The sequence below is a fragment of the Sinocyclocheilus grahami genome, unplaced genomic scaffold (assembly GCF_001515645.1).
Source record: "Sinocyclocheilus grahami isolate Dianchi unplaced genomic scaffold, SAMN03320097.WGS_v1.1 scaffold10.1, whole genome shotgun sequence".
Taxonomy (NCBI): Eukaryota; Metazoa; Chordata; class Actinopteri; order Cypriniformes; family Cyprinidae; genus Sinocyclocheilus; species Sinocyclocheilus grahami.
In genome coordinates, this window is record NW_015505189.1 from 3,413,074 (window position 1) to 3,425,190 (window position 12,117).

The following is a 12,117-nucleotide window of genomic DNA, read 5'->3' on the forward strand; positions in this document are numbered from 1 at the left end:
TTTAAAAAAATGCCCAACCATGATATTAAGAAAGCCAACAACCCAACATAAATATCTGTTTTCATTTTTTGGTCAGATTGGACCCCGTATTGTAAATCAAATGAGCATCTGTTAACTCTTAAATGTTAATGTATAATCACGGTCAATTCATGTCTGTGATGTCTTCATGTGTCTATTGACTGATTGATCTTTTAAAAGTCAGCTGTGCATTATTCTAAAAATGAAAGAATAGTTTGTATACTGTATAAAATTAATGTTCAACTTTCATGTTCATAAGGCCTGTTGAAAGTTCTGCTTATCAGTTCATTTTGGTTATTAGTTGGCAAGTGTTCGACAGCTGTCTCAAGGAGAGAGTCTGACTCCAAATGTAAAGATGTCCCTTCCAACCACAAAGGAGAGAGTCAAATTGCATTAAGTTTGGTTAGAGTGTTTTGGCCACACATACTAGTCAGGAGCCATGTCTCAGCGTTTGATAACACTGCAGTAGTAATGGAAAAAAATCAGTCACAGCCTTACATAGGAGCATTTGGAGGTTGATTCAATATCCCAAAGCTGAAAATTGTTTCTTTCTGTGCTCCAGAAGACACGCAGGTTGTTTTTCTCACATTTTCCCTGACCAGAGCACCAAAACCACAACCTCAAACCTGGACAGGACAGCATGAGAAGTTCATCCCTGCTGGGATCTTGTCCTGTTTGGGGCTGAGCTGTCAGGATAAAGACAGCACTGCATATCCTGGCCATAAAACTCTCGTCCCACTCAGAGACAATTACCCTCCATGCCAACATTCCTCTTTAAATCCAACAATGCTTAGCGAAGCTCTGCGCTGAGGACTCTGGACCACTGCCATAGAACAAGGAGGTTTTTCACAAGATGCTTTGTGTGTTTGCTTCACATAACTCCCAAGGAGAAATGAAGGAGGAAAAACGTACCAGACCAGCAGGGGCCATGGTTGGATTCGTACAGGTAATCCTTTCTCCATGTGGTTAAGGATTCTGCTGATCCACGGATGAAGTACATGACATCCCCTGAGCTTTACTTTGCTTTGAAGAGATGGCAGATTGGTTTTTATAGATAATTGTCCATCTGGAGAAAGAGCGTTTTGATGTAGGATTTTATGAGCTGAGAGGTTGAATCGGTTGAACAGCTGCAGTACATTATCAGCCTGCTGTGGTCAACATGTCCTGCCTTGGAGATACAGCAACTCGCTTAACAATCACATACACAGTCAGTCACTCACACAGTCAATGCTCACCATGGTCAAGCGGTGTTTGATCAAAAACGGCAAAACCAAAAACAAATAATGGGACTTGTGGATTTGAGGAGAAATTCTTAATTATTACACATTTGGTAAATGATATCACATGTTTTTATATATTTCTTTAATAAAATGTGTCTTCAGGTAAGATCAAATAATCCAGTTCTTGCATTATATTGGAAGATATATGGGAGTTACGATACTTAGACTGAGAAGACGAGAATTAAAGGGTTTTGGGTGAAAACAGGGAACTTGATTTCGTTTGTTTGTTTTTTACAAAACCATATCTTGAGGATAAAGATACCAGGGATATTAACTGAAATTAAACCATAAACACAATATGAAATGAAATAAAATAATGATCAAATAAAGATATAAAAAAAAACTATAATAGTATCTCAATTATATTAAAATAACACTGAAAGATCTTAACACTTTTCTGTATGAAATGGGATTATGGGTTACTAGCAGTGTTCTGGTATGAATCTTTGTTAGATTATTATTTTTTTTTTAATTCCTTAAAACCTTAGGATCTTGTGCAGGGATCAAGACCCACTAGGGGGCCTCAGCAAACTTTCAAGTTGCCTGAAAGAAGGCTTAAAATAATATAAAGTAAGTTATTATATTAAATATTTAAATATATTAACATCAAAAATGATCTTAATTAAATCCAGATTACTGTTAGGCTATAGAAAATGAGGGACCACTGACAGATGATCTGGTGCCTTTATTCTGCTTGACATGTGCGTCAGAAATGAGAAGAAAAAACAATCTTGTAGAAAAGTGTTGTCAGATTACATTGGTTTGGACACATTTTGTGTAATAAGATGCATGCTTCTGTGTATGAGAAGATGCATCTTTTGTTTCCTTGGGGATCACTTTATTTAAATAATGCTGCCACCTAGTGTACATCCATGCTGTTTCCACCAAGGAGCTCTAAAAGAGAAGAATTTCCACCATCGTAAATATTATTTCAGCCTTCATTCCACTGGCTTCTGCGTCTGTGTATTGTTCTTGTATGAGTCCATAACTTAACAGGAAATTTTAATATAATATAAAAATCCTCAGTATATTATATATGGTATCTGAGAGCAGAGTTTGTTTATTAATGGACTGATTGATTGATTAATTGCGTAGGATTGAAACATGCGGTTCATTGGAAAAAAATTATGTAAAAATTAATAAAAAAAACAAAAACTTTATTTAACATACTAAATAATATATACTGTGGGAAAATAATAATTATCTTGTTTGTCCCCTAAAAGCAAATTCAAGATAATATTTTTTTTACTATTGAACAATATCAATTTACAAACTCAAATGGGGAACAATAAATATATACACATATGTAAAAAACTAAAAATATATATACTGTATATCTCAACATACAATAACAACAAACATTCTTAAAACATTTCAGGGGGTTGCAAAAAAAAAACAGGTACAAAATCTTACCAGTCTTAAAAGGAAAGAGACTCATACATGGTTTTATACAATTCCCCATTCAAGATCATATGTGTGAATGTAGTGGAGACATCTGAGAGCACTACTGAATGCAGCGAAGCGATTGGTCTGCTCGGTGGTTGCTATGGCAACACATAGACTACAGTTCTAGTGTCACGCTGCTAATGTTCCGCTGGGATCAGATGGTTGGTTTCTGATATAAGGTAAGAGGGTGGCTTCTGAAAAAAAGATATATACAACTGAATTATATGATATTATGTGCTATATCTGAAACCTACGGTTGACTGCTGATATAATTATTACCTAACGGAAGCCATTGCTGCACATTCTTGAAAATTAGCTTTGCAGCACAAAGTTATGTGTGACTCTTCAGCTTTAATCAGGTGTGCTGTAACAAACTTGCCTTAAACAGCAGACAGCTGGACATAAAGGGGCCTACAGTTCACAGAGAAAAAAAGAAGGGTAAGTCTATTAAAGGGGTCATATGATGTGATTTCAAGTTTTGCTTTCTCTTTGGAGTGTTACAAGCTGATTGTGCATAGATAAGATCCCTGAAGTTCCAAAGACTAAAGTCTCAAAACCAAAGAGATATTCTTTATCAAAGTTAAGACTCTGCCACGCCCTCCTAAAACGGCTCGTTCTAACACGCCCCCACATATCTACCTCACTATGTGGCAGTATTAGCATAATGCGCCCAAATGTTCACGCAAAGAAAGAAGGTGTGGTTTCAGTAACCGCAGTTAGTGTTGAAGCAGCAATGTCAGGGAGACGCTGTGTGCTTCTAGGCGAAAGCAAAAGCACTTTATTTGGCCTTCCAGAAGTAGATGCATTTAGGAATCTTTAAGATTACTTGCAACAGAACAGCAATGCATTTTATGGACGACAGTTTCATGAACCTAGGAGAGGAGGTAATTCTGACTTTGCTATGACAATCTGGCGCTTCTGAATCAGCTACTGTTTTGTTATTAGTTTAAGTATCTGCTATTGACTGTTCAAATGCGGAGTTTTGCGCATCGTGTGTGTGTGTGTGCAAGAGAGAGAGCGAGAGCGAGAGAGCAGTGTGTGTGTGTGTGTGTGTGCATGCGCACGGAGCGAGAGAGAGACAGAGAGAGAAAGAGAGAGAGAGCGCGAGAGAGAGTGCGAGAGAGACAGAGAGAGAGAGAAAGAGAGAGAACAGAGACTGTGTTCACTGTGCTCACAGAAAGAGTCTACTATCACAACATTAGAGCTGCATATTTCCCCAAATTCCTACAAATTAAACCACATTTTATGGCATTATCAAATACAGAAAAATTAAGTGACATTTTAGGGGAAGATTCCAAAATGATCACAACCGCAGCAAGATATGTATCAGCCTGTCACAAACTAAGACTGTCAGCCAGTGGACAAAACTGAAGCAAGAGCATTTCTTACATGTACTGTTGTGCAATTTATTTATTATTATTTGTATTTATTTATTTTTTATTTTTTTTTAAACAATGTCTTTAATATTTTTCTTGTTTGTGGAAAAAAAAAGTACATTTACTTATTTACTTAATTATTTTACATATCTATTGTTGTTGTTTATGTATTATGTAATTGTTTATTCATGTAATGGACAATGCTTTGGCAATACTGTGCAAGTCATGCCAATAAAGCTCATTTGAATTTGAATTTGAAAAATTTGAAAGAGAGAGTGCGAGAGAGACAGAGAGAGACAGAGAGAGAGTGAGAGAGAGAGAGCGATAGAGACAGAGAGAGAGACAGAGAGAGTGTGAGAGAGACAGAGAGAGAGAAAGAGAGAGAAAGAATTATATTATTATTGAATTCTTATCTGATAAAAATCTGAATGAAACTTACAAGCACATCATAATCCACACAGGGACCAACGACTTACGAGCAGCGAAGGGCAACGTGGCTCCTGTGCTCAGAGAGGTGGCCCTCAGAGCCTCAGAACGCTTCCCAGAAGCTAAAATAACTCTGTCCACGTTACTGCCATGGAGTGATGTGCCTCTTCACGTGATCCATGGAAACAACGCAGAACTCTCCAGAAGCTGGGCACTCATTCCAAATGTTCACCTGGCTTACCATAAAGACATTCGGCCCCATCATATGTATGACTACATACACCTCAACAAGAAAGGAGTACAACTCTTCGCAAGAGTGCTGAAAAGCACAGCATTTGGTAAAACAGGAGACAGAAATCTACACAGCAGAGAGCGAGACACATCACAGTGGAGTCAGCTGTCTTAACCGTGGCTTGTGTACTGCACACATACCAGCTTCATCACTGTGTCTGTCACGAGACTCTGTTCCCCTTTCAGGCTCTGTCTTTACATTTATTTTGAAAGATGAAGCTCGCGATTATGGTAAGGGGCGTTACATTTCCGACGAGTGCTTGCGATGTTCGGGTTAATCACAATGCACTGGGTCAGCCGGCCAATCAGAGCAGACTGTGCTTGTCGGAAGGAGGGACTTTGTAGAAAACGAAGCGTTTGAGAGAGGTGGGGCATAGAGGACCTACAATAATGTACAGTATTTGAAAAAGAATGTGTTTTTTGAACATTAAAGCATGTCAACATATTCTGTTACACCAAATAATGATCTTTAAAAAAGCATCATATGACCCCTTTAACTGCTGTTTTTAATACCATGACATTCATTCATTCAAGTGTCCAAGGGCTTTACACTGTCGTTGTACAATTTGGGGTCTGTACGATGTGCTTTTATCTTTTAAAGAGATTAATTACTATTATTCAGCTACATCCTCAATTCCAGAAAAGTGTTGGGACGTTTTGTAAAATGCAATAAAATCAAGAACCTGTGATTTGTTCATTCTCTTTAACTTTTATTTAACAGAAAAGATTTCCAAAGTTTTCATAAATGTATTTTGTAAATGTAAACAAACTTTGATTTTGATGGCTGCAACACACTCCAAAAAAGTTGGGACAGGGGCGAAATAAAAGTGAAAAGAATATCCAAATTAAACTGTTTTGAAACAGTTCACAGTAAGCAGGTGAACTGGTAATAGGTGAGGGTGTCACCTATGTGCATCTCAGTCTTTACAAGCTAAGCTGGATCCTGGCTCATCACTTTGTGCCAAATTTCATGAGAGAAGTGTCAAACAAATCAATCAAAAATCACATTTCTCAATGCAAAATCGCAAAGAATTTAGGTCTTTCACCAACTACCATACATAATATTGTGAAAAGATTTAGGGAATCCAGAGAAATCTCAGTCTGTGTAGGGCAAGGCAGGAAACCTCAGTTGAATGTGCATGACCTTTGAACCCTCAGATGGCATTACATAAGAAACCTTCATGCTGTAGTGTTAAATATAGCCACATGGGCTCAGGAGTACTTCAGCAAACGCTGTCACTTAGCACAGTATGTCGCTGCATCAGTAAATGCAACATAAATCACTGTTACTCTAGGAGAAAGCTAAACATCAGTTCTATGCAGTGATGCTGCGGGGATCTCTGGGCCAGAGCTCATCTCAGATAGCCAATGTGTGCTGTGCTCAAATGAGTCCACATTTCAGCTTGTTTCTGGGAAAAATGGACATCGAGTTCTCAGTCCCAAAGACCAAAGGGACCATCCAGACTTTCATCGGTGACAGAGGCAAAAGCAAACGTCTGTCATGGTATGGGGCTGCAGGAGAGCAAATGGCATGGGTGACTGGAATATGTACGAAGGTACCATTGACATGGAGGCATATATTGGAATTGTACAGAGACATATACTGCCATCAAGATGACGTCTTTCATGGGAAGTCCATAGTTGTTAGATTAAGACAATGCCAGGTCTCATTCTGCATGTGCTACAACAGCGTGGTTTCGTAGACACAGAGTGAATGTGCTAGATCAGTCCAGATCTGTCTCCTATTGAAAATGTATGACCAGTCATGAAAAGGAGAATCAGACAACGACGATCACAGACTGTTGAGCAGCTGAAGTCTTGTATCAAGCGAGATTAGACAAAAATGTTGCTTGCAAAATTTTAACAATTATTACCCTCAGTTCCCAAACAATTAAACATTGTAAATAAAAGGAAAGTTGATGTGACACCGTGTTAAACATGCCTTTGTCCCATCTTTTTTGGAGTGTGTTGCAGCCATCAAAATCAAAATATGTGTAGCGAATCAGCTCATGGGGAAATATGAATAATTAACCATAACTAATTATGATTAATTATTAATATTTTAGATCCACTGTAGATATTTAGCTGACCACTCAGGGTCAACCGTCTTGTCAATTCTAAGAACGTTAATTTCCTGGTTAAAGGAAATAACTTTCTTACTGTACAATTCTATAAGTTTGTAACATAAATCTGCATGATTATTGACTGTAAATATAATGGGTGATATATTGAGTCACCAAAAATTATTGAGGTTATTGCGACAGGCCTACCTGGAAGATATGGCAAAGTGACTGAACATTTTCATTCACATCCTGAAAATTACATTGTCTGTCCTTTTTTACTGTTTTAATGAGAATACAATGGCCGTACCAATTCCTGCATTAAAGACTGTAGACAGAGGCTTTGATGAGGTAATGAAAACTGTTTATTTTGTATCTCATAAAAATAGCTGCATTCAACTCTACCAAAAAACTCCCAGCAAAATAAAAGCACAATCGGACAATGATAGGACAAAAGTAGATTTTTGTGTTTTTTGCCTGATAAGGGACTTCACACAGTACATAACATCCAAAATGAAATGGTGCTACATACTGTGCATCAAGTATGGAAATGTGGTACCACGTACTGTATGACCTCAACCTGTACCAACTTTCAAGTCGTATTCAAGTGCCATGACAATACATTATACATATAAAACTACAAAACCACTACCATCATTGTTTCTGTAAAAATAAACAAAAAATGCTATATTTAGAGAAATGAAAGTTAATGTAATCACCTGAAAAGTTCTCAAAAAGTAAACAAACAGATAACCTGGACCATAATATCTTAACATTTTATAGCTCAGGTCCGTCTCCAACACAAACCGCACCACAAAACCACCATAAGCAATTCTAACAATTCACAATTCAACGACATCTAACTTACTGAAAACCTAAGTAATGAGTTCCAAAACATTCTTATTTAACTTAAGTGTCAACTCATTGTAATAAACTGATAAATGATTTAATAAATAATGAGAAAAGAAGTCCTTGTAAATAGCACTTTACAAAAATACAGTCATTACAAAACATTCATTATTCATCTCAAAAATATACATTCTTTGATCAATAGTGCTTACTTGACAAAGAGCTACAATCTGACATTCTCAGCCATACCTCCCTCAAATAAGAGATGTACATGCACACTAGATTTAAGTACATTTATTTCATTTTATAGAGGATTTGTGTGTACAGTAAGTAAAGATAGTCTGCTTTTGTATACTTAGGCAGATAAAATAAATATATCTTATTCAAGAAATGCACTTTGAAGTTCTACTGAAACAATGACAATGAAAAGGCATGATTTCTAAAGAGAAGGATACTTTTTTAAGGTGCGGTCACATTTGTAGTTATCCGGCAAATTTTGATGGGCAAAATCCAAGCATTTCAACAGGAATCCATGCGATCCCATGCACATTTCAAAACGGGCTCAAAATGGGCTTGACCGACAGAAACCTCAAAGTGAATTGTGTGCGAGTTATTAACAACAGACAATGAACATTTTTTTACCATGAAATTTAGCCAAAATGCTAAATGTGGCCGCGCTTGTATCCTTTTCACAAACAACTACAGTTAACTGCAGGGATAAGATGTTTTAAAGGGGTCATATGATGCTATTTCAAGTTTTCCTTTCTCTTTGGAGTGTTACAAGCTGTTCGTGAATAGATAAGATCCCTAAAGTTGCAAAGACTAAAGTCTTGACCTTCCAGTCTTTCCTTTCCTGACAGAAGAATGGGATTTGCCATTTGTGTTAAGTTCATGAGACGCCCTGCGCACATTTCCCACAGCTTGCATGTGCTTCTGATGAGCCTTTGCTGCCTGCGGACTGACTGGGAGCTGGTTTTTCAAAGTAGCACGGTTTTCGGAGGTGGAAGCCCGGCTTTCGCTGCTGCTCCTCTTTTGGGTGTTGGCAGGGGGAGCTTTGCGCTCTAGCAGGGGGCTGAGACGGGAATGCCGCTGGTAGGCGTACGAAGAGCAAGTGCCATTGCAGAGTGGATAGCGGATGTGGCACTGGGGGCAGACAGGACGAAAAAGCTGGGTGTACGATGGGCTGGCCACTGAAGAGAAGAAGGCCTGCTGACCCTGCCGAAAGCTTTTCGGGGAGCTGAGGCGTGTTGGAGGAGCAGTATGAGGCCTAGGCCGGTTGCCGTTTGCCAGAACACTGGCAGACTGACCTCTTGTTCGGATGATGGGCACAATGTGCCGTCCGCTGTCAGCCTGAATGGTTTGGATCTGGTGCCACTCCAGCTGGAGGAGGCGCTCTAAATACTTCTCTAGCTGCCCTACGGGTTTCGGCCGGGGAGCCCGCTTACCCTCCGTGTTGAGGAAGATGGCGAGCTGCCTCAGGCTCCAAGTATTGAACGGAGGTGGCAGGAAGTCTGGGTAGCTATAGCTGACTTCATTGTTCTCCACTGTCCTGGGTCCAGGTATGTGGGGATGCAGGTCCATGGAGTTGATTACTTCGGCTCGAAGGTTGAGCTGAGGAGGAGTGCAGGGGGAAGGCAGCACAGGGAGCCTTTCAGAGTCGGACAGGTCACTGGCGCTGTCCGTGTCATCCTCCTTGTGCTCCAGGAAGTGGAGTGAGTCCAGGTCTGGGAGTTGTTTCTGCGAGGGGAACTGCTGCAGCATTGGCTGAGGAGCCAAGGGCAGCGATAGAGCACGACGGCTCTTCTCCAAGGCCATGTGGCTCTGTAGCATCTCTTTACAGCACTGAGGCTCCAGTTGGATTTTCTGCCTCTCCTGTCCACGCTCCGGACAAGACAGTTTGGGACGTGGAGGCCTCAGGTCTGATTCACCCTGTGTGCTGCAGCAATAGTTCGAGATTTATTAGGGCTGGGTTGACAACAATACTGATTACTTGACTTTCATTTTGATAAACTGATATCATTCTTAAATTCCAAGATTAATTCTGTTGATGCATGAACAAAACATCACTAAAGATAATTTATAGTATGTCTCCCATCCAGTGATTGTCGTTACTACAATTGTATCAGAATTTGAAAAGTAAAATGTAATTTTGATCCTCTTTAATGTGGCGTAAAAGATCCCGGCATCTGACTCAGTTCAAGCAGCTTGTGAACTAATCAGCTCTTCCTTTTTCCTACTAGTTTTAGCCAGGGGTGTCGCTAGACCCTTTTTATGATGCCACATTCGCTAATGAATCACTCGTTTCTGAACTAATTAGTCAAACGGGTTTCCAAAAAGGTCTGGAAATGTTCGTGATGCAGTTTGATTCATTTGGACAGTTCACTCATGCACTGAATTGTTTACACATCAAAACAGTAACAGAATACTTTACAAGACAGAAGAGAGTTCTGGATAAGAAAATAAGATAAAAAGAGTGCTAAATAGTCTGCTAAATGACTAAATGTAAATAAATCAATAAATCCACTGCTCTTGTCTCCTCTGAGGCTGGGACTCTAAATAGTGTTCTGTGCTCGTCTGTTACTGGGTTAATCTTTTTCAAGTTTCCGTGGTTGGTAGATGCACCGGGGACCTGATTATAGCACTTAAAACCTGGAAAAGTCAGACTTTCATGATATGTCACCTTTAAGGAAACAAAACTCAGAAATATATTATCGTTTATAAGTGATGAAGCAGATCTTTATTATGAGTGCAGCCTGTGAACGACTCTACTGCAAGCGAAGACAATTGCATTAATAAGCATATATTCACAACAGTATAATATAGTCATGTACATGTACATTTGATGGTAATGGTGAAATAAAAGCTAGAGGAATGACCATCATAAGGTATGTTGTAGATAACTCTAGAGAGGAGCATATATAGTGCTAAATATATGCATTATATTAAATATTCATTACATTTTTACCTATTAGTGATGTCTTATTTAACGCATGTTTGAATAAATCTGTGATATGACGGTCACCGTTTAAATTTCAGCAACAAATTGGAGTAGAAACAATTTTATCACTAAGAAGTTCATATAAAAACTCCTGATATATAACTAAATGAATCAATATCAAATTGAATCAAATCAAGAGCTTGTGAATCCCCCAGCCCTAATATTTATCACATCATGGCTTTCTGCAATGAAAATGTTTATATCCATTTGTTTTATTTCATTTTGTTATTTTATTATTACTATTTGTTGTTACTTATACATTCGATTCCATATGTTAAGCAACACTCACCCACGCAACTTGCAAGTGCCACCAGACGGACTCTTAGCTTTCTTTGGTTTAATGCCATTTTGGACCTTGGAAAGATCATGAAAACATATTCAAATAGCTGCCAAAGCAGGATGTTTGATGCATTTTAATGCTGCATATGTAACTTACAATTTCGGCTTTGGGCAGAGGATCCTTCTCTTGCCCTGGATGCAAGGGCACTGTTTTTTTAAGAGGTTTCTTATTCTGATTCACATGTCCTCCTCTCTTATTATTGCTGCAAATAAAGCACATGTTCTTAGTGACTGTTATTTCTGTGTGGTTTTAATCATTTGCTCCACTCAAGCATACCTGGCAACAATCCCAGTGTTTTCTGCATTTTTCATTCTAACCTTCTCCTTGCCTGGCACCTTCCTCAGTGTCGCAGACGCAGTTCGTTCCTGCAGGATGGGTCCCATCGCATTAAGCACTATGAAGTGTACAGGCGCAGTTTTGAAGCTCTCAGCTGTGCCCCAAAATGTCCCATTTGTGAGCGCGTACACGCACCTTGCGACTGAAGAGCACTGTTGCACAAACGCAGCGAAATATCAGCGTCACAGTTTATATATTTTCCAGTTTGCCAAGAATTGGAGCAGTCCGTTAAACAGCGTCGAACAAACTATTTTGAACGTTCACATATAAAGAGGGCAATAATCACCTCTGCTTGGTCTTGGTTACGAAGCCCCCATCATCCAGCACTGTGCGAAGCGCTCGGACATCGCCGTTACTGAGCATCACTACAGCAGCTCGAGCAGACTTGTGTACCTGCTGCTTTGTATGCTCGAGCATCGTTGTGCTCGTGATCCTGCGATTGGCATGATGGGAATTGAAGTTTAACTGAAACGAATGCGATACCTCGTATCAGTTAAAAAGAAAGAAAAGCACGCGTATGTATATGTATCAGGGGGCTCATATTGGGGTTGTGTAAGTTCGCAAGAATCACTGTTTTATTCAAATTGACCAGCAAAGTTGCCAGATCGAAGGATTTTCTTCGGGTAGATCATTAATCAGAATTCTTATATATATATATATATATATATATATATTTTTTTTTTTTTTTTTTTTTTTT

At 39.0% G+C, this 12,117-nt stretch overlaps 1 protein-coding gene across 1 annotated transcript; it reads right to left on the reverse strand.

Annotated features, from left to right (window-relative positions):
* Positions 1–8,568: 8,568 nt before the first annotated feature.
* LOC107594394 (protein FAM217B-like) lies at positions 8,569–11,847 on the reverse strand. The gene is made up of 5 exons (XM_016284417.1): positions 11,707–11,847; positions 11,361–11,572; positions 11,181–11,286; positions 11,034–11,098; positions 8,569–9,682 (listed from the first exon to the last, which is right to left on the reverse strand). Exons 2-5 carry the CDS (start codon positions 11,465–11,467, stop codon positions 8,569–8,571), a joined length of 1,392 nt encoding a protein of 463 aa, XP_016139903.1. The 5' UTR covers positions 11,468–11,572; positions 11,707–11,847.
* Between the last annotated feature and the right edge of the window lie 270 nt (positions 11,848–12,117).

Excerpts from the sequence above, each read along its gene's own strand:
- LOC107594394 (XM_016284417.1), bottom strand. The coding sequence starts at position 11,467 with ATGGGACCCATCCTGCAGGAACGAACTGCGTCTGCGACACTGAGGAAG. Across the intron at positions 11,099-11,180 it reads CTCTGCCCAAAGCCGAAATT|GTCCAAAATGGCATTAAACC; the intron begins GTAAGTTACATA and ends GATCTTTCCAAG. Across the intron at positions 9,683-11,033 it reads GGCACTTGCAAGTTGCGTGG|CACACAGGGTGAATCAGACC; the intron begins GTGAGTGTTGCT and ends CTATTGCTGCAG.